The 22,468-nt window shown below is 45.1% G+C and overlaps 1 protein-coding gene across 5 annotated transcripts in view; it reads right to left on the bottom strand.

Annotated features, from left to right (window-relative positions):
• Positions 1-22,468, bottom strand: part of FAM168A (family with sequence similarity 168 member A) — a 188,735-nt gene that overhangs the window by 87,214 nt on the left and 79,053 nt on the right. For all 5 annotated transcript variants that reach the window (XM_082219587.1, XM_082219584.1, XM_082219588.1 and 2 more), the window contains exon 3: positions 17,767-17,855. In XM_082219587.1, coding sequence (XP_082075713.1) covers positions 17,767-17,836 — 70 coding nt within the window. In that variant the 5' untranslated portion in view covers positions 17,837-17,855. The remainder of the gene's footprint in view (positions 1-17,766; positions 17,856-22,468) is intronic.

Genomic DNA, 22,468 nt, shown 5'->3' with positions numbered 1-22,468 from the left:
GTTGTTGTGCGTGACTCACGGAAGTCTAAAGATTGTAGAGGTGCAGATTTCAGAGGTTTGCTGCTCTGAAAGCTCACACAGCTCTGGATGGACAAACACAAGAAGTCTGGCAAGAGCTTTAAGCAGAGCCATAGCTACAGGATGGGGGACTAAGCAGGTTTTTTGCCCCGACTGAAGCCCCCAGAGGGGTGCCACTGTGTGTGTGTGTGTGTGTGTGTGTGTACACAAATGTGCATGGGAGTGTGCTAAACTGGGTCTCTGACCCGGGTGAAATAAAGCCTAGTTTTGCCCCTGCCTTAAGAACAAAATAAGAGTCTGCTGGAACAAGCCAAGGGCCCATCTAGTCTAGGGTTACCAGATGTTCCCATTTCCCGGGGACAGTCCCCCGGATTTGCAAATCTGCCCCCGGGAAAATTCTGTCCCTGGAATTCATTAAATGTTCCTGGGAAATTTGACACCCTGCTCTCCTGGAGTAATATGCAGCTGGAGGGTTGGGAAGATACTTTTTGCGCAGGCAGAGGCAGAGGTGGGATCAAAGAGTGCGAAAGAAGGGCTTTGCACCTTGCCCGGCAGAGAAACCGTGCGCCTTGCGCCCTTCCTGGGCAAAGGCACGCTGCACATCCATGACTCCCAAGCCTCCCCCAATCTCTTGCCCCCTTCCCCCTTCGTTCTGAGAGTTTCACAGGGTGCAAAAGAAGAGCTTTGCACCTTGCCCAGCAGAGAAACCGCGCCCCTTCTAGGAAAGGGCCGCCCGCCCAAGATTCCCAAGCCTTCCCCAATCCGTCAAAAGGAAGGGGGCAGGAGATCGGGTGAGGAGCGGGAGTCACAGGCGGTCGGTGCACCGTTGTCCGTGAGGGGCGCACGGGGCGCGGTTTCTCTGCTGGGCAAGGTGTGGAGGAGTGAGATGACTTCGATCCCCTCGGCCAACTGGAGCGGGCGTGGAGCCGGGCAGCTGAGCGTGAGAGAAAGCGTGAACGAGAGCGTGTCCCCGACGGCTGGGAACTGCAGAAGTCAAATTGGAGCAGGGAAGCCTTATGTTCTTTTGAGGCTGCTTGAGTTGAGATACCTCCATTGCAGGGGGTTGGCCTAGATGCCCCTCAAAGGCCTTTTCCAAATCTGTGATCTTCCCACAGTCATATTCTCAAACTCTGCTTCCAACTGCACCCCCCAGGTTTCTCTCCTCTTCTGGACTTCTCAAGACAGCAAAACAGCTGATGTATAGATGTAATTAGGGATTATAAAGCGTGTAATTTTTTACAGTCATACCTCGGGTTGAAGTAGCTTCAGGATAAGTATTTTCAGGTTGCGCTCCGCAGTGACCGGAGTGTGTTACTTCTGGGTTTCACCGCTCACGCATGTGCAGACGGTCAAAATGACATCGCGCGCATGTGCAGAAGCGGCGAATCGCGACCCGCCCATGCGTGGATTACGTTCGCTTCAGGATACGAACAGGGCTCCGGGAAGGATCCCGTTCACATCCAGAGGTACCACTGTATTTATTTATTTTTTAAGTGCCCCCAGATTCATTGAAAAAAATGTGGTAACCATAATCTAGACTGCATCCTGTTCTCAGTGACCAAGCGAGCACCTCTTGGTAACCCTTAAGCAGGATCCAATCACAAGAGCATCCTCCCCTCCTGTGGCTTCCTGCCACTGGTATTCAGAAGATAACAGCAGCCCAGAAAAATACCTACCCAGGCATGTCTCCCTTTGCCTGAAGGTGCCACGGTGACTTACATAGTAAATAAATAAATATTTAAAATACACGACAACAGTTAAAAGTGATCACACTAAACATCCCCCCGGTACACATTCCTCTGCCATAAAATTATCACAAGCAATCACCATAAAACAGCAAGCAGCTAAACCATCCACTCAGTGTATATTAAAAAAAAAAAAATCATGGGGTGCGGGGGAAGGATCTTAGACTTGGGGAAAGCTTCACCTCCCTGGGGAAAATGTTCCAAAGACGGGGAGACACTACAGAAAAGGCCTTCTCTCATACAGCCACCCTCCACACCTCTCTTGGGTCTGGTACTTGGAGAAGGGCCTCAGAAGATGAAGTAAGCGTCCCAAAAGTCTCATAAAGGAAACAGTTCTCTACAAGTTAATGGGGTCCTGAGCCATATAAGGCTTTGTAAGTTGAAAACCAGCACTCCAAATTCAGCTCAGAAACCAAATGCAAGCTGGTGCAGATAGGCTAGCGCCAATGTTATATGTTCGGAGCTGTGAACATATATGTGAAAAATGAACATAACATTTTAGCAGCATTCATTCATTTTCAGCTTTGTATTCTTGTTATTAAAAAATGTGCCCAGGCATTCCGTTGTTGCGCCCATAACCTCGGTTTAAGGTGCCATTTAGCTCCTAGCTTTCAAATCTGTTTCTAACACTGTATATTAGAAAGTGTGCATTTTCAAGCGTTGCTCCACTCATAATCTGTCATCTCAATAAAAATATTTCTTTTGAAAAAGAAGATTACCAGAGGCAGGAATGCTCCCTTTTCCAAGAATGAATCCAATTACTGTATGCCTCTAGCAAATATCTGATCTGCTGTTCCTCTATAAGAAGCCTGAGGCTCCCATTGACATTGCCAGTGCTGCTCCTAGTGGCCACTGGCACTCTCAGCTCACCTGCTGAAAAGGTAAAGGTAAAAGGCCTGCTATATGTCCACATGATATACCCAGATAAGGGACTTTTGAGGCCTGGCTTTCACTGACTAGTAAGCCTACATCCAAACTGAACTGAACTTTGAACTGCAGGTGGGGCTTGTGTGATGGACTGCTCTTCCATACCAAACCTGGCGCTGTGGTCTAAACCACTGAGCCTCTTGGGCGTGCTGATCGGAAGGTCGGCGGTTCGAATCCCCGCAACGGGCTGAGCTCCTGTTGCTTGGTGCCACCTCCTGCCAACCTAGCAGTTAGAAAACATGCCAGTGCAAGTAGATAAATAGGTACCACTGCGGTGGGAAGGTAACCGGCGTTTCCTGCGCTCTGGCACTCGTCACGGTCCTCCATGCGCCCGTAGCAGTTTAGTCATGCTGGCCCATGACCCAGAAAGCTGTCTGTGGACAAACGCCAGCTCCTTCGGCCTGAAAGCGAGATGAGAGCCGCAACCTCATAATCGCCTTTGACTGGACTTAACTGTCCATGGGTCCTTTACCTTTTTTTTTTAATACCATACCAAACCACTACCTACAAAACATAGAATATTAGGATTTCAGCAAAAAAGCTACGCTAAAATCCTTTCCTATTCACATGTTGGTTTTCTTTTGACAGGGGGTTTGTCCTATGGTCTGAAGTGTCATTGCCCAAAGCTTAATTGTTTCATTTACTTAAAGATTTATATACAGTGGTGCCTCGCAAGACGAAAAGAATCCATTCCGTGATTCTCTTCGTCTAGCGGTTTTTTCGTCTTGCGAAGCAAGCCCATTGACGGATTAGAGGATTAGCGCTATTAGCGGCTTTTAGCGGCTTATCAGCTTATCGGATCAGCTGGTAAGCGGCTTAGCGGCTTAGAAAAAGGGGGGAAGGGGGGGAAACCCGCAGGAACTCGCAAGACATTTTCGTCTTGCGAAGCAAGCCCATAGGAGATTCGTTTTGCGAAGCACCTCCAAAACGGAAAACTCTTTCGTCTAGCGAGTTTTCCGTCTTGCGAGGCATTCGTCTTGCGGGGCACCACTGTACTGCTCTTTGGACATGCTTCCACGAAGATCTACATAACACAGAATATAAACACCGCAATGCAAAACGAAAAACAAAAACCCAATTGAAAGTAGCATAGAGTCACTTGCAGCAGGTAAACAAATACTTTAAGAGACTGGGAGAATAAATATGTCCTTGCCTGGTGCAAAAAATAAGAATGATGGTGCCAGGCAAATTTCCGTAGGAAGCAAATTTCACGTCACAGAAATGGGTCTCTCTGGTAACTGCCACCTTGCCTCAGATAGCAAGAGTCCCTGAAGGAAACTGTCCAAAGATTGCCATAATACACAGGCAGGTTGTTGTGGGGAGACGGCATTCCTACAGGTACTGAAGGTTAGTCAAAAAGCACGGTGCCTGGAAAGTATCTGGGAGTCAGTGAAGCTATTTCAGCACCAAGGAGATATATATTCCCACTGAATATCCAGTGCTACCTCAGGTTACGTACCGTATTTTTTGCACCATAACACTCACTTTTTTCCTCCTAGAAAGTAAGGGGAAATGTCTGTGCGTGTTATGGAGGAAATGCCTACGGGTGGCATGCCTACGGATTTTCCTCCCCTAAAAACTACGTGCGTGTTATGGTCGGGTGCGTGTTATAGAGCGAAAAATACGGTACTTAATTCGTTCCGGAGGTCCATTCTTAACCTGAAACTGTTCTTAACCTGAAGCACCACTTTAGCTAATGGGGCCTGCCGCTGCGCCGCTGCTGCATGATTTCTGTTCTCATCCTGAAGCAAAGTTCTTAACCCAAGGTACTATTTCTGGGTTAGCGGAGTCTGTAACCTGAAGTGTATGTAACCCGAAGTACCACTGTAATGGTATTGTGATCTAACTGCATTTCCCAAGTCATCCTCTAAGGCAGCCCTCTGCCTCTAATACATGGGTAGGCAAACTAAGGCCCGGGGCCGGATCCGGCCCAATCGCCTTCTCAATCTGACCCCGCAGACGGTCCAGGAATCACCGTGTTTTTACATAAGTAGAATGTGTCCTTTTATTTAAAATGCATCTCTGGATTATTTGTGGAGCATAGGAATTACTTCATTTTTCTCCCCAAAATATAGTCCGGCCCACCATGAGGTCTGAGGGACAGTGGACTGGCCCCCTGCTGAAAAAGTTTGCTGATCCCTGCTCTAATACATTACAGTGATGAATTCACAGAATCACAGAGCTGTCGAGCTGGAAGGCACCACAAGGGTCAATATAGTAGCTAATCATATCAGCAAAAAACTGGCCTGAGGTCAAGGAACAAGTACAGAGTGACTGGACTTGTTGGCTGGGGATACTAAACAATTGCCTGACCCTGCTCAAAGCCATCCTCAAGACAAGGAACGAACACACACACACACACACACACCTCTGGCTTTTACCTGTGAAACCTCAGAGCTGTGAGTCATTCATAGTTATCATTAAAAAGGAGCAATGGAACACAATGTGCTTGCCCTTGTAAGATCCTCAAAGAATCTTTTTTTATTTTTTATTAAAAGCAGAGGATTAGACTGCTTGAACACCAGAAGGCATAAGAGCCAGCAGTTTTCCCTCTCGCCCTTTGTTTTAATTGGGGCCAGCAGCGCAGCCCCTTCCCCTGGGAAATCATTTGGAAAGTTACACTGCAAACCAGAATTAAGGCACAGGTTTGTAACGCTGTGAACAACAGATGCAAAAATGCACTCCCGTGTGCTAAAGAGAATCAAGGTCAATGAGGCTGAAATTCTCCACAAATGTCACCACGCTGGAACTTGCACAATGTGTCCCTGAATCCTAAGCACCTCGCCTTTCTCTTGTGGTAAGAAAAGCATGTTTCTAGCCTTCTAGTCTGCAGAAGATCCTGAACTGGTGATCTGAACCTGACCAGGGCAGGGATTTAGCCTATCGACTAGCACCAAGCTCTAGCCAAAAAAAGAGAAGTAAATAGAGAACTATCATAGAATCATAGAATCATAGAGTTGGAAGAGACCACAAGGGCCATCAAGTCCAACCCCCTGCCAAGCAGGAAACACCATCAGAGCACTCCTGACATATGGTTGTCAAGCCTCTGCTTAAAGACCTCCAAAGGAGGAGACTCCACCACACTCCTTGGCAGCAAATTCCACTGTCGAACAGCTCTTACTGTCAGGAAGGTCTTCCTAATGTTTAGGTGGAATCTTCTTTCTTGTAGTTTGGATCCATTGCTCCGTGTCCGCTTCTCTGGAGCAGCAGAAAACAACCTTTCTCCCTCCTCTATGTGACTTCCTTTTATATATTTGAACATGGCTATCATAGCACCCCTTAACCTCCTCTTCTCCAGGCTAAACATGCCCAGCTCCCTTAGCCGTTCCTCATAAGGCATCGTTTCCAGACCTTTGACCATTTTGGTTGCCCTCCTCTGGACACGTTCCAGTTTGTCAGTGTCCTTCTTGAACTGCGGTGCCCAGAACTGGACACAGTACTCCAGGTGAGGTCTGACCAGAGCAGAATACAGTGGCACTATTACTTCCCTTGATCTAGATGCTATACTCCTATTGATGCAGCCCAGAATTGCATTGGCTTTTTTTCGCTGCCGCGTCACACTGTTGGCTCATGTCAAGTCTGTGGTCAACCAAGACTCCTAGATCCTTTTCACTTGTACTGCTATCAAGCCAGGTGTCACCCATCTTGTATTTGTGCCTCTCATATTTTTTTTTGCCCAAGTGCAATACTTTACATTTCTCCCCGTTAAAGTTCATCTTGTTTGTTTTGGCCCAGTTCTCTAATCTGTCAAGGTCGTTTTGAAGTGTGATCCTGTCCTCTCGCGTGTTAGCCACCCCTCCCAGTTTGGTGTCATCTGCAAATTTGATCAGGATGCCCTTGAGTCCATCATCCAAGTCGTTGATAAAGATGTTGAATAAGACCGGGCCCAAGACAGAGGCTTGACAACCATATGTCAGGAGTGCTCTGATGGTGTTTCCTGCTTGGCAGGGGGTTGGACTCGATGGCCCTTGTGGTCTATTCCAACTCTATGATTCTATGATTCTAGAATACACCACCAACAGGATGCATTCATTCAGTAGTCCAGGTGACCATTAAAAAGTACAAAAACTTCACTACTTTTGGCTGTCCTCATCGGTTCATGCCATCAAACGCTCATGTGAAAATATTTACATTGGTCAGAGCTTTGAAAACACTGGCAACATCTGCACTTGTAGATCTGGCGCTTTTCTGGTGGTGCATTTTGGAGGGCGTCACCACACCAATCCCCACGCGTCCTTGAGACCATTAAAAATGTACATCAGCTGGCTGTCAAATTGCTGATGAAGAGGGAGCTGGGCTGGGTCCTTACCCTACGGTTTAACTCCCTGGTGAAGTGGATTTCCTCCCTTTGCTGTGAACACATGTGTAGGATTTTCTCCTTCATTGTTTCTCCTCTGCTTCTTGTTTCCAGGTTTTCTAACACACCACCTATTATTCAGTTCTAGGTACTTTATACCAGTAAGTGGTTAAAATCACCTCTTCATTCCGTTCCATTTAGCTTAAACAATGCACCTGCTACAACCTCTCATCTTCAGAAAACTGGTTTCATTAGTAGTACCTGACTGCACAGACAGCTGATTCCAGTTTATATAATAGGTCCAATGCGTCACTAAAAATTGTCAGTTTATTTTCATGGTTGTGATTTAGCTATCTCTGCATATTAAAGAGAGGGTTTTAAAGACGACATTTTGAGTTTTATTAATCAGGTTTTTATTGTTCTCAATTTGGGGGGGGGGTCGTATCATCTTTAAACGTCCTGTTTTTAATTTGGTTTTGTTCAATATGTTTTCTCGAGACACACACACATGTATATATTTCATATATTTCACATTTCTGTATATGTTTCAACAAAAAAGCACTTTGGTAATTTTGTTTCATATGCATTTAGAAGAAGACTATGATAATGTATTAATACTTTGCTGTTCCATGTTATCTGCATGTTTATAGCACATGTGGCTCCCAGGCAGTCACCCATCCAGGCCTGCTTAGCTTCATGGGCCTTCAGACCATGGTCTAGAACAGGCTTCCTCAACCTCAGCCCTCCAGATGTTTAGAGACTACAATTCCCAGCATCCCTGACCACTGGTCCTGCTAGCTAGGGATCATGGGAGTTGTAGGCCAAAAACATCTGGAGGGCCGAGGTTGAGGAAGCCTGGTCTAGAACAGGGGTCGGCAACCTAAGGCCCATGGGCCGGATGCGGCCCAATTGCCTTCTCAATCTCGCCCACGGATGGTCTGGGAATCAGCGTGTTTTTCCATGAGTAGAATGTGTGCTTTTATTTAAAATGCATCTCTGGGTTATTTGTGGGGCATAGGAATTCGTTCATTACAGTGGTACCTCGGGTTACAGACGCTTCAGGTTACATACGCTTCAGGTTACAGACTCCGCTAACCCAGAAATAGTACCTTGGGTTAAGAACTTTGCTTCAGGATGAGAACAGAAATCGTGCAGCAGTGGCGCGGCAGCAGGGGAGGCTCCATTAGCTAAAGTGGTGCTTCAGGTTAAGAACAGTTTCAGGTTAAGAACAGACCTCCCGAACGAATTAAATACTTAACCCAAGGTCAAAATAAAAAAAATCCTTCCAGTAGCACCTTAAAGACCAACTAAGTTAGTTCTTGGTATGAGCTTTCTTATCTCATTATACATGACTAAGCCATTTTTCACCTTCTCACCCCTTGCCTTTTCTTGTAAGACCTATTGCAGTCATTAAGAGTCGTCAACAGGCTCATCTCAGCTATCTGCCAATCTCCCATTCCTACCACCCTTCTGAGTAATACCCCTCCCCACCTTCACACTATATAGAAGGATCTGGCAACTTCTGTTTCAGTGTATCTGAAGAAGTGTGCATGCACACGAAAGCTCATACCAAGAACTAACTTAGTTGGTCTTTAAGGTGCTACTGGAAGGAATTTTTTTATTTTGACTATGGCAGACCAACACGGCTACCTATCTGTAACCTTAACCCAAGGTACCACTGTATTTTTTCTTTCCAAAATATAGTCCGGGCCACCACATGGTCTGAGGGATGGCGGACCGGCCCACGGCTGAAAAAGGTTGCTGACCCCTGGTCTAGAACTTAGGTGTTTGCTCATCCAACCTGGCGCTAGACCACAAGTGTGCTTTTGACTGCATCTTTCCTCTTGTTTGCCAAATCCACTATCTGACCATGACTATGCCTTCTGCCTCTGGGCCCACATGACCATCGGCTGCAGCCTATAATGAAACCAGGCCCCAAGCCTGACTGGGGTGGGTAGGTGGGAGCTGCTGCTATGGGCATGGCATGTGGCTCTGTTTGGTGGTGGCACATGCTGCTTTTCCAAGACCTCCTTCCCAGTCCTCTGCCTGCTCTTGCTGCCATTGGCGCTGTTGTGCTCCTCTCCCGCCCCTCGCTAATTTGGATTTTGTCATTCCAAAACGCTGGTTTTTCAGAATTCTGGGGACCTGCTAATGGACAGGAACTGTCACCCGGCCTAGAGTTATGAAAATCCTTGATGCGGCTGATTTTTGTGGACTGTTGCCTTGTCCCAGCACGGACAGCACAGATATTTCTCGTATGAATAAATGGGAGTCTTTTTCATTAAAACGTTGAGCAATCTTTAGGCAACAACAAAAAAAAAATAGTTCTGTTCTCTTTTGTAATTCAGATTTAGCTCACCCCATGCAAGAAAAATGGTAGGACATGAAGAGCTTTTGATATATTTTGTGCCTGGGCTTTTCTTCTCCATCCTGAAGTTTTCTGTTTCATGGTTTTTAAAATAAAAGCCACTCTTATGACAACTCTTTGCCTCCTGGGCAGCCAAGACAAACATCTAAGGACTCTAGTGGTTCAATTGATTCATCAGTGCTCTGTGTACGGGTTCTCACACTGGCAACATCTAAGTTTCCCTGCCTTTTGTGCATTCACTTGCATTCCTGGGGACCTTGTTAAGCATTTCCGTGTTTGAATTTGCCTTCCATTTCCTTTTCAAGCAATTCCATCTCTCCCTGGGACCTCCAGCAGGGCAAATAAAGGTCATTTGAGTACCTGATTAGCTGGAATGCACATTCACTTGGTCCCTCAATTCCATACAATTTTGCTCAAAAGCACTCAGCAGAGCCAGCAGCCTCATTCCTAGACATCTTAGCAGGCTGACTCTCCCACCTATCAAACCTCAACCCTCTTACCTCTCTCAATTCTTCTAGTGAAAACAAAAGATGCTTCAGGTGGATTGCAGCCACTGGAAAGGGGAGGAAATAATAAACCTACAAATAGCTGAAATTAGCAGACATTTGAAGAGGAGCCTTCAACATACCTCTCCTGAATAATCCTTTGTTATCTTCTCTCTCTTAAATCCTGCATTGTCTCCGTTTCTGGTGCCAAGAAGCCAGAGTGTGACACTGGTCAGAGACAAACAAAACCACCCGCTGTGGAAATTTGGCCCACGCTTTCTAGAAAGATAATGGGTTGCACAAAGACGGCTTGTGGTTTCCAACAGGACTTTGGTTGGCCACTGTGAGCAAAAAAAAGACTGAACTAGATAGGCTTTTGGTCTGATCCAGCAGGGTTCTGATTATTCACAGGTATCTCACAACATAGATTAGGCTGAGAGATCTATTTGAAAAGAGGCTCAAATAGTAAGTTCAAGTTCAAGTTTGGTTGGGAGCTGCCCAGATGGGTGGCATATAATTAATACTAATAATAAAAACCACACACTCACTACTACTACTACTACCACCACTATTACAACTACCATTTTACTACCTAAAGCATGGATAGGCAAACTAAGGCCCAGAGGCCAGATCCGGCCCAATCGCCTTCTCAGTCTGGCCCGTGGACGGTCTGGGATTCAGTGTGTTTTTACATGAGTAGAATGTGTCCTTTTATTTTAAATGCATCTCTGGGTTATTTGTGGGGCCTGCCTGGTGTTTTTACATGAGTAGAATGTGTGCTTTTATTCAAAATGCACCTCTGGGTTATTTGTGGGGCACAGGAATTCGTTCATTCCCCCCCCAAAAAAAAACACCATAGTCCAGCCCCCCACAAGGTCTGAGGGACGGTGGACCGGCCCATGGCTGAAAAAGGTTGCTGATCCCTGACCAAAAGCAAGTGAGATCATCAGTATATACATATGTTCGAGTATCAGGCTGGGATATTTCTTTAAATGCCACATACATTCATTAATGCAATGTAAAGAGAAAAGAACTTCATAGTTGCTCAATATGCAAGGCCGGAAAAATCCCAGGTGCGTGAACTCGTAGAAGTTTACTGCTGAGTCTTACTACTTTGAAATATTTATTCAAGCTTCTGCAAGTTGGCCGCATGAAAGATTGATGCTGGCACTGCCTAGACACTAGAATTATTTTTCTAGCCCTGTCAATATACTTTTCCTGTTGAATCAAGGAGACACTTCATCAACAGGAAAAAAATTATGAGTGCATTTATTGGTGAACGCTTTATCCAGCTAAGTTACCTCTGCTGATTTTTCAAAACATCACTATTTAATTACTATCGCCACTCAATGGCAAAGAGAAATAGATCAAATTGCGGCTCTTACTAGAAGAGCTAAATTATATTATGGGATGCCCTGGGGAGCACCTCTGAGTTCATTATGATGAGGTTAGTCCTTTGGCCTGCCACAAATCCATGGCAATAGAATTAGGTAACAGAATGGCTGATACTCCACAGAATATTTGCTGAATGGGAAGAAGAAGACAGTAAACTGGAGCTTTGGGCTCATCCAAATCGGAGTCAAGCAAGAAAGCAAAGAGCTCTCTGCACATACCTAAACTTTTAAATGGTGTTTCTTTCAAATACCTGAATCAGCAAACATGGCATATTCACATAAACTCTCATAGGTGTGTACGTGTGTGTGTTTGCTTGCTTGCTTGCTTGCATCCATGCATCAGGTTTTATTTTCTGTAACTGCCCACAATACCTTATCAAAGCATATACCCCAATTTTTCACTGATTTTTTCACTCCCTAATAATAATAATAATAATAATAATAATAATAATAGGAGCAGGATATAGAAAAATACAAAATGGAACCAAATACAGTGGTGCCTCGCAAGACGAAATTAATCAGTTTCGCGAGTCTCTTCGTCTAGCGGTTTTTTTTGTCTTGCGAAGCAACCCTATTAGCGGATTAGCGGCTTAGCACTATTAGCGGTTTAGCGGCTATTAAAGGATTAGCGGATTAGCGGCTAAAAGGCTATTAGCGGCTTAGCGGCTTAGAAAAAGGGGGGAGCAAAAAAAAAAATCGGAACCCTTGCAATACGTTTTCGTCTTGCAAAGCAAGCCCATAGGGAAAATCGTCTTGCGAAGCAGCTCAAAAATGGAAAACCCTTTCGTCTAGCGGGTTTTCCGTCTTGCGAGGCATTCGTCTTGCGGGGCACCACTGTACTAACATACCTAAAAACATTTTGCTATGGCTTCTAAATTAATCCACCTTTATATTCCATAATCTTGGAAAGATTGAGCAAGGAACCCATAGTGTTAGCCAAAGGTACATAATTGTGACATTTGACTGCATCGTAAGACCCCAAGGGTACATACACAGCCCAACAGGAATCCACCAACAGCATATGAATCAATATGGCGAACCTGATTCAAAAAAACACACACACACCACTCACACATGAAAACAAAGGTCGCCACAGCCAATCACAACAAGCAACTGCACCCTAGGCCAACCCCAATTTCTCTCATCACCAAAAGAACACAAGCAAATAGCAAAGAGAACCTGCACAAACGACGCTGACATTGCCTGCAAAGTGAAACTGACCACCGGTCCTGTTAGCTAGGGATGATGGGAATTGTAGTCCCAAACATCTGGAGGGCCAGAGTTTGCCTATGGCTGATCTAGAGGATACCAGCTTCTCTATCCCTGTTTTTTTTGGGGGGGGGAGGCTTATCTATTTTAAATCAATTCAAATTAGATAGAACACTAGGGTTTTCAGCAGGTCTATGTCACTGGAACAGTGTTGGTCCTGAAAGTGAGTAAATGCCTTTTATTTGGATCAACAGCTACTAAAACTGCAGCCTTCCCTTTCAAAAGACGAGGTAGCTCAAATAAAACACTTTGGTGTAATCAATTCATATAGCTCATTTGATTCATCAGATGTTAAGACAGACAGAGCAGTTACCTGTCATTGACATGCAGCCAGAATAAAGCCAAGGTGCTTGACATTTCTGCTAAACTGCAGTCATGCAAAAGGAAGGCAACCACCCATTCCAATACATAAGGCTCACTCAACATTTCAGCATCGCTCCAGCCATTTTGCTGCACGCTATCTCACAATATAGATTCAGCAGGAATAATAATGCTGAATTTGAAGGAGAAAGCACATCGAAATAAGGAGATTTTTAAAAGGCTATTCAATATACAACTTCAGCCAGAAGAAGATAGTTCATGGAAAACTCTGAACAAAATGTATATTGCATCACTTGAGAAAAAAACAAGTATTTACAAATGCCAGGAGACTGAGTGCTACCTTTGTCAACTACAAATGTGTCTTGTGGCACCTTTGTTAGTCTAATTGCAACAGGGTTATTTGTTATTTTAGCATATAAAGCCCTTTGCTCCTTCAGCAGCCAAGGCCACAGAGAAAACCTCCTATTTTCCTATTTTTCCCTATGAGTTTTAAATGCATCTCTTTCATACAGCTGCCTGCAGAACACATTAGATTATCACAGCCCCATAAGCTTGTCTTCTACGTTTAGGAGGTTAACATATTTTGACACTATTAAACAACATTTATCTTCATGCATATTACAAAGACACACAAAGAATCAAGCTCAGACATGGCATGAATGCTTATTCTCAGCCTCTCCTGAACTCTTATTCCCTTATAGCCATTTCCTGATTTTCTGCTGGAACACTCTGTCTGTTCCAATATATCGTTCTGTTTCCAGATCCTGCGCAGGTTTGCCTCTTATGCAATTCATATGGATCACCAGCCATGACATCATTCCTCCTCAGGTCTCTCTCTCCCCAGGTATCTGCACCTCTTAAGCTGCCCCATTCCGTCACCTTTCTATGCACTAGATGCTCAGCTCATATTTTAGGTCCCTGCATGCCAACTGGCATTGGTCAAAATGCCCATCTTCCTAATTTCCTACTGAGAAGGTTTTTCAGAGACAGTCTCTTGCTACCGGCTGCGGCAGCAGCAATGAAGACACTTCCAAACAAAACAACTAGACTCTGTAGGACACATGGCAGCTTCTTTCAAGATCTACAACATAGTAGTTGTAGACTTACAATGTTGTTGTTGTTGTTTAGTCGTTTAGTTGTGTCCGACTCTTTGTGACCCCATGGACCAGAGCACGCCAGGCACTCCTGTCTTCCACTGCCTCCCGCAGTTTGGCCAAACTCATGCTGGTAGCTTCGAGAACACTCTCCAACCATCTCGTCCTCTGTCGTCCCCTTCTCCTTGTGCCCTCCATCTTTCCCAACATCTTTTCCAGGGAGTCTTCTCTTCTCATGAGGTGGCCAAAGTATCAGAGCCTCAGCTTCAGGATCTGTCCTTCCAGTGAGCACTCAGGGCTGATTTCCTTCAGAATGGAGAGGTTTGATCTTCTTGCAGTCCATGGGACTCTCAAGAGTCTCCTCCAGCTCCATAATTCAAAAGCATCAATTCTTCGGCGATCAGCCTTCTTTATGGTCCAGCTTTTACTTCCATACATCACTACTGGGAAAGCCATGGCTTTAACTATACGGACCTTTGTTGGCAAGACTTACAATAGTCTGTTATAATGTGGCAACTGGTGCATCCCAGAACAGCATCCCAGAACAGTTGAGCATCACTCCTGTCTGCAAAGTGACAAAAAGCTCTAGGACATATAGATACTGGCCCCATTTTCTATTACAGTGGTACCTTGGGTTCTCGACTTTAATCTGTTCTGGGAATCCGTCTGACTCCCGAAACAGTTCAAAAACCAAGGCACAGCTTCTGATTGGCTGCAGGAGCTTCCTGCACTTATCGGAAGCCACGTCAGACATTTGGCTTCCGAAAAACGTTCACAAACCGGAACACTTACTTCCAGGTTTGCGGTGCTCAGGAGCCGATTTATTCGACAACTCAGCCATTTAGGAACCATTTAGGGTAAAAGCAGCAATGCAAAAGCCAGCTGCAGGTGGCTGGAAAGCAAAACAGGATGTTGTTGTCTCGAACTGTACTGTTGGGAAACAGGGGGAGTCTATTCTCTGTACTGAGCACCGGATGTTAGCTCAGAGTGTCATCTGACCTGTGCTGGAAGCACAGGGGAGGAGTTGTGACTCTTCTGTTGGAGTCTGGAAGGTGCAGTCACGTTTCTATGTACTGCTGAAATGACAGGAATAAAAGCCATGTAAATAGACTCCTGTCTGTCTCATTTCCCCTCCCTGGGGGGGGGGGGAGCTGGGAGAGAGAAGCAGAGGGTGTGTTCTTCTCACGTCTGCTGAGGAGAATCGCCGAGTTACGACCTTGCCTGCCGGGAGACGCAGACGGAAGGTCAACAAGTATCTCACTCAGTTTGCCCCGGGGGAGGCCAGTTACCTCTGACTGTGAGCTGAGATACTGACAGGTACCACCGTACCTATTTATGGTATGTGTATGTCATTCCATAACATCAAGTTCTCTGGGTGGCATTCACTAAATAAGTAGATAATAATAAGTAGATGACGATGACAACAACAACAACAACGAATAAAAAGCTACGTAGAAGATGGAACAAGCTTGTTTTTTCCTGCTCTGGAGGGTAGAACCAGTACCAATGGATTCAAGTTACAAAACAGGAGATTCCGAGTAAAAACCAGGAATAATTTTCTGACAGTAAGGGCTGTATGACAGCCAAGGGGCTGAGCAGTAAGCTCCCAGCACCACCTTCAGGAAACAGCCATCCAAGTAGGAAGAGAATCACTGCCAAAAACCACCTCCCACACCTAACCTGGACAGCCTACCCAGAAGGATACCGTGGCCAAATGTATCAAAAGGTCTAACACAGGGGTCAGCAGAGGTTTACCTTGCCTGGGCCAGTTCACTCCGGCGGAGATTCCTCCGTGGGCCGGATTGCGGGCGCACATAAGCGCCCATGCCCACGATTTCCAGCGTCTGCGCAGATGCAATTTCTGGCATCTCAGAAGCGAGTTCCTGCGCCGCACCGCTTTAGCGCAGCGGGCGGGGACTCATCGAGCGGGCGGCTCGATTCGGTTCGGGGTCGGCTTGTGGGGTGGTTAAACGACCCCTGTAGGTCGCTTGTGGCCCATCGGCCTGAGGTTGCCGGCCCCTGGTCTAACAGAATCGTCAGGGTCGCATATCCCTTATCTTTCTCTCAGCAAACGTCACCCCACAGAACCACCAAGACAGTTTTGCTCCCCCATCCAGGCCTGAATTGGAACCAAAAGGGATTTGGAAAAACAGTTTCTTCCAAGAGTGACTAGTGTTGCCCTGCTACTAAGTCTACTGTTGCTGACAGGGCACATTAGTAGAAAAAGGAAATGTCATATATTCCAAATCTAGATGCTGATTCATCAATACAGTTGCAGAAAATAAACAACTTCTAATAATTACAGGGAAATTTTATCTGTGTTTTTCACTAAGGAACCCTAATGAGGAAATTGAGAGGCATGGGCATGGGCAGTTGAGAGAATCATAGAATCATAGAATAGAATCATAGAATCATAGAGTTGGAAGAGACCACAAGGGCCATCGAGTCCAACCCCCTGCCAAGCAGGAAACACCATCAGAGCACTCCTGACATATGGTTGTCAAGCCTCTGCTTAAAGACCTCCAAAGTAGGAGACTCCACCACACTCCTTGGCAGCAAATTCCACTGTCGAACAGCTCTTACTGTCAGGAAGTTCTTCCTAATGTTTAGGTGGAATCTTCTTTCTTGTAGTTTGGATCCATTGCTCCGTGTCCGCTTCTCTGGAGCAGTAGAAAACAACCTTTCTCCCTCCTCTATGTGACATCCTTTTATATATTTGAGCATGGCTATCATATCACCCCTTAACCTCCTCTTCTCCAGGCTAAACATGCCCAGCTCCCTTAGCCGTTCCTCATAAGGCATCGTTTCCAGGCCTTTGACCATTTTGGTTGCCCTCTTCTGGACACGTTCCAGTTTGTCAGTGTCCTTCTTGAATTGTGGTGCCCAGAACTGGACACAGTACTCCAGGTGTGGTCTGACCAGAGCAGAATACAGTGGCACTATTACTTCCCTTGATCTAGATGCTATACTCCTATTGATGCAGCCCAGAATTGCATTGGCTTTTTTAGCTGCCGCGTCACACTGTTGGCTCATGTCAAGTTTGTGGTCAACCAAGACTCCTAGATCCTTTTCACATGGGCATGCAACTAAAACAAGAAACCATCAGCAATAAATAACTGGATTGGGGCCTCTTTTTTTTCATTTTGTATTTTCAGCAGATGTAATTGCTAACATATGATTGAGTTTTGTTGTGCAATATTCACAGGTTACATCAGTGGCAATTCACGGCAAAGTTCATCACTGTAACTTACAGAGAGTTATTTATGCAGAAGGAAGCAGCCATCAGCAGAGAGAGAAACCACTGACTTTTTTTAGGCATGCAGACTGAAGATAAGTGATGAGATCCCATAGGGCAGACATACCAAATGTTAAGCCCAAATTGAAGTATCACATTAGAACATGCCTGAGGAGAGAAATCTTATCGAAACAAAAGCTGGTGCGCTGAAGGAAACTCCAAGGGTAACAACAAGATCCCAGAAGAACAACAAAACTTGGTTACAGCAACGCACTTCTTGGAAGGGTTCGACTTATCTGACTTAACCAGCTGCCTGGTACACACAAAACCTGTATCTGAACTACACCACTTCAAGCTGCCGATAGGTGCTGCTCTCAGGAACAAATGTACAAAGCAAAACACACAGAGAGAGAACTTCACAAGGCTAAAACCCAGCTAAGACTTGCCATCCCGGATCTAGCTTTCTACATGCAGAGAGTGGAGGTGGGGGTATTAAAGAGCATTGTTTGATTAGCCCCGCCCCACCTTCCATCTGAAATGGTACATCCCATAAAAAGGCACATGACCTGCATGGGAACTAGGCCTCTGAGCATGGGAATATAAGCAACCTTACCTGTATAGGCCATGTTCTTAGGGTTTCCATAAGGAGCCCCAGGTTGAACGGGGCTGTAAACTGGATTCATTGTGGAAGACGTGAAAACTCTGAAAGAGAAAGGGGGAAAGTGAATAATGAAAAATATTTCCCACCCTCACATTAGGATGGTAAGGACTATGTTTATGATTCATGACATAGAGCTGCAAAGATAAGTATTTACGAAAAGACAACAGCTTACTCAGATATTCAAGTTTTGGAGCCTTCACTTAATTCTCTTAAATTATTCTCACGAGTGATTTACCTGTCCTCCTAATTACAGTGAAAGAATTGCAAGAAACGCGTTTTTCAGTACTGTGATGAAATGGTACTTGGGTGAAATCAGAAAGAACAATTCCCCTCTTCCACCAGGGGGAGTCCAAGCCAAAGGACAGATCAAACCCCACAATGTTTGGGCCACAGGTGCATGTTGTACACTGAGTGCAAGATTCATTTCTCAGGAAATAAATCATACCCATATCATAAAGCAACATTCATTACACTATTACTGTTGTGTGGCAGCTGGAGGGCTGGGCTTGAGGTTCTGCTCAGCTGTGATACGCAACTACTATACGTGGGACTGCCTCTGAAGATTGTTTGGAAACTTCAGCTGGTGCAGAATTCAGCGGCCAACTTTCTCACTGGGACAAGACAGTTTGAGCATATTACACTGACCCTGACCTGACGGCACTGGCTGCCAATTAGTTTCCCGCCCCAGTTCAAAGTGTTCGTTTTGACCTAATGAAGCCTAATGAAGCTCAGAACCGCAATACCTCCAGGACAGCCTCCCCCAATATTAATATTAACAACAACAACAACAACAACAACAACAACAACAACAACAACAACAACAACAACAAATTTATACCCCGCCCATCTGGCTGGGTTTCCCCAGCCACTCTGGGCAGCTCCCAACAGAATATTAAAATACAATAATATATTAAACATTAAAAGCTTCCCTAAACAGGGCTGCCTTTAGATGTCTTCTAAAAGTCTGGTAGTTGTTCTTCTCTTTGACATCTGGCGGGAGGGCGTTCCACAGGGCGGGAGCCACCAACGAGAAGGCCCTCTGCCTGGTTCCCTGTAACTTGGCTTCTCGCAGGGAGGGAACCGCCAGAAGGCCCTCAGCGCTGGACCTCAGTGTCCGGGCAGAACGATGGGGACCCGGGCAGACCTGCCATCATCACCTGAGGCCCTTCTTTGTTTGCCCCCTGCACTAGAGGTATGGAGGGTGGCAACACTAGAACAGGTGGCTCCCCATTTGTGGAATGCTCCCCCCAGGGAGACTCACCTAGAATCATAGAATCATAGAGTTGGAAGAGACCAGAAGGGCCATCGAGTCCAACCCCCTGCCAAGCAGGAGACACCATCAGAGCACTCCTGACATATGGTTGTCAAGCCTCTGCTTAAAGACCTCCAAAATAGGAGACTCCACCACACTCCTTGGCAGCAAATTCCACTGTCAAACAGCTCTTACTGTCAGGAAGTTCTTCCTAATGTTTAGGTGGAATCTTCTTTCTTGTAGTTTGGATCCATTGCTCCGTGTCCGCTTCTCTGGAGCAGCAGAAAACAAACTTTCTCCCTCCTCTATGTGACATCCTTTTATATCTTTGAACATGGCTATCATATCACCCCTTAACCTCCTCTTCTCCAGGCTAAACATGCCCAGCTCCCTTAGCCGTTCCTCATAAGGCATCGTTTCCAGGCCTTTGACCATTTTGGTTGCCCTCCTCTGGACACGTTCCAGTGTGTCAGTGTCCTTCTTGAATTGTGGTGCCCAGAACTGGACACAGTACTCCAGGTGAGGTCTGACCAGAGCAGAATACAGTGGCACTATTACTTCCCTTGATCTAGATGCTATACTCCTATTGATGCAGCCCAGAATTGCATTGGCTTTTTTAGCTGCCGCGTCACACTGTTGGCTCATGTCAAGTTTGTGGTCAACCAAGACTCCTAGATCCTTTTCATATGTACTGCTCTCAAGCCGGGTGTCACCCATCTTGTTTTTTTTTTTTTTTTCCCAAGTGCAATACTTTACATTTCTCCCTGTTAAAATTCATCTTGTCTGTTTTTGCCCAGTTCTCTAATCTGTCAAGGTCGTTTTGAAGTGTGATCCTGTCCTCTGGGGTGTTAGCCACCCCTCCCAGTTTGGTGTCATCTGCAGATTTGACCAGGATGCCCTTGAGTCCATCATCCAAGTCGTTGATAAAGATGTTGAATAAGTGCCTTCACTTACACCAATTATTACTCCAAAATATCTAGGGGAAAATAGGGATTGATGGAAATTCTGTCACGCATCATGGTTTCAGTTCTCCATAATCCCACTGGCAAGTCATTGTTAGGAAAGAATCTGGCAAGTGATAAACATGGCTGCAACGTAGACGCAACACACCACGGAAGGGACGTAAGCTTTCTAGCAAACGGAATGATCCCCAAATTATAATAATAATTTATTATTTATACCCCGCCCTTCTGGCTGGGTTTCCCCAGCCACTCTGGGCGGCTTCTAAACACTAAAATACAATAACCTATTAAACATTAAAAGCTTCCCTAAACAGGACTGCCTTCTGATGTCTTCTAAAAGTCTGGTAGTTGTTCTTCTCTTTGACATCTGGTGGGAGGGCATTCCACAGGGCGGGTGCCACCACCGAGAAGGCCCTCTGCCTGGTTCCCTGTAACTTGGCTTCTCGCAGCGAGGGAACCGCCAGAAGGCCCTCGGCACTGGACCTCAGTGTCCGGGCAGGATGGGAGTGGAGACGCTCCTTCAGGTATATTGGCTAACTATGGTTAAAAGAAACAAAATTTAAAAATTCCTTCCAGAAGCACCTTAGAGACCAATTAAGTTTGTTATTGGTATGAGCTTTTGTGTGCATGCACACTTCTTCAGATATTTATTTATTTATTTATTTATTTATTTATTTAATTTCGTTTCGACTACGGCAGACCAACACGGCTACCTACCTGTAACTAGAACTATGGTTGAAAGGTCAGAACAGGTTATCTATGCCACTCTGAGCTTGGGGAGGGGCGGAGAGAGAAGGTACAAGTAGAACAAATAATCAAATCACATAAAGATGCAGATTTCCAGATACATTTAAACCAACTATCCAGGGAGCATCCTGAGTGGAGCTTTGGGCTCTGCTCTATAGTTCAAGCTTTGGCAGCACTGAGGAAGCGCCAAGGTCTGATGGCCTACTTGTGTTAAATTTCTGGCTGGATGCAGCTCAGCTCTTCATAACAAAAAACTAACTTCAAATTTATCTCTCTGTTGCCAGACCAACATATGAACTAAAATATTCTTTCTGGCTGGCACACCAACAGTATGTTCCGTACTATCTGAAATGTCGCAGCTCCAGGCAGAGAACTGCGTTTAAAAAAAATTAATAACCCTTTTGCCCATCATCTTACTAATAAAGATGATTAAAAGGAGCCAGGATCTTTTTTTTCTCTGGCTTTTATTTAGAGAAAAGCAAGGAACCTGGGAATTTGTGTCTAGGACTGACAGTTAAGCAACTACTCAGTTAATTATCTTAATGAAGCACATTCTTAGCTCTGATTAGTGGAGGGAAAAATCAGTCATTAAGCTTTATTAGGCAAACCATTTGTCTCCACGGCTACCTAGACAATTTTAAACATCATACCCATCACGTTTACACCACTTCTGGATTGCCTTTAAAAGGAAAAGGGGGGGGGAAGATGCCTACTTCATAAAATAATCATTGATACATACAACAATGTGGACATTTATGAGCGATGAGCAATTTGTTAGATCATTAGTTCTTTTCCTTTTTATTTCCAGATAGTAAACAAGTCAAATGTTAAGCCTAGCAACAATTGGCTTGACAATTAGTGCTTAATTAATTAGCTTTCCTGCCACTTCTAAGTTAGCATTGTATTAGCGGCTCTCTAAAGAGGGAGAAGATGCTGGCTATAAAAAAGCAAAGAACTTGGGGGTGGAGAAGATGGCTAGGAAAGAGACTCCAACAGTCCAAATCAATGAATATTTGCAAAAGCCTCGCTTCGCAACTGGAAGAATGTGTGTTCCCTGTCTGTGAGTCTCATCCGCCACACAACGTTGCCGCCAAAGATTTACATGTCACACATGCCAAGTTTATGGTCCTCTCAGCCTTTGCAGCTCGGCACTCTTGCCTGTCTGCAGTATTTTTTTGCTACTGTATTTATAGAGCCATTAAGTTTACACCGTAATATATGTATGCACTGTGGCTATTACTTTTGCCGCAGGGACCGTAAGTCTCAATTTCCTGACTGGCGTGAATTTAAAATTCTCCACCAGAGTGCTTCGCAGATAGAATCTTTTAATGCTGGAGATAAGAGTCTTTTGATTTAAAAAGGAATAACTTCAAAGAGCAATATCATGGATACTTCTATGCTACAAATGCAATGCCAAAGTAATTTAACAGTCATGCCCCCTCCTCCCCAAATTGACAGTTAAGAAACTCCTATCGACCCGCAATTACAATTCCCCCAAATTTCTTGATGAGATTTCAGGACAGCTAAAACTTGCATAAAGTACAAAGTGCCATTGTCATTGGTCTGCATGGTGGACCTCCAATCCTCAGCTCATGGGCTCATGAAATCTACCATAATACATAGATTTGGCAAGGTTAACGGCAGTCTTAAGAGGACAATCAGACATACAATTAATAAAAGAATGGGACTATGT

Source organism: Podarcis vaucheri, assembly GCF_965113315.1.
Source record: "Podarcis vaucheri genome assembly, chromosome: 4".
In the NCBI taxonomy this organism is placed as follows: Eukaryota; Metazoa; Chordata; class Lepidosauria; order Squamata; family Lacertidae; genus Podarcis; species Podarcis vaucheri.
The sequence above is the reverse complement of the archived record's forward strand: the minus strand, read 5'-3'. Positions and strand labels throughout refer to the sequence as shown.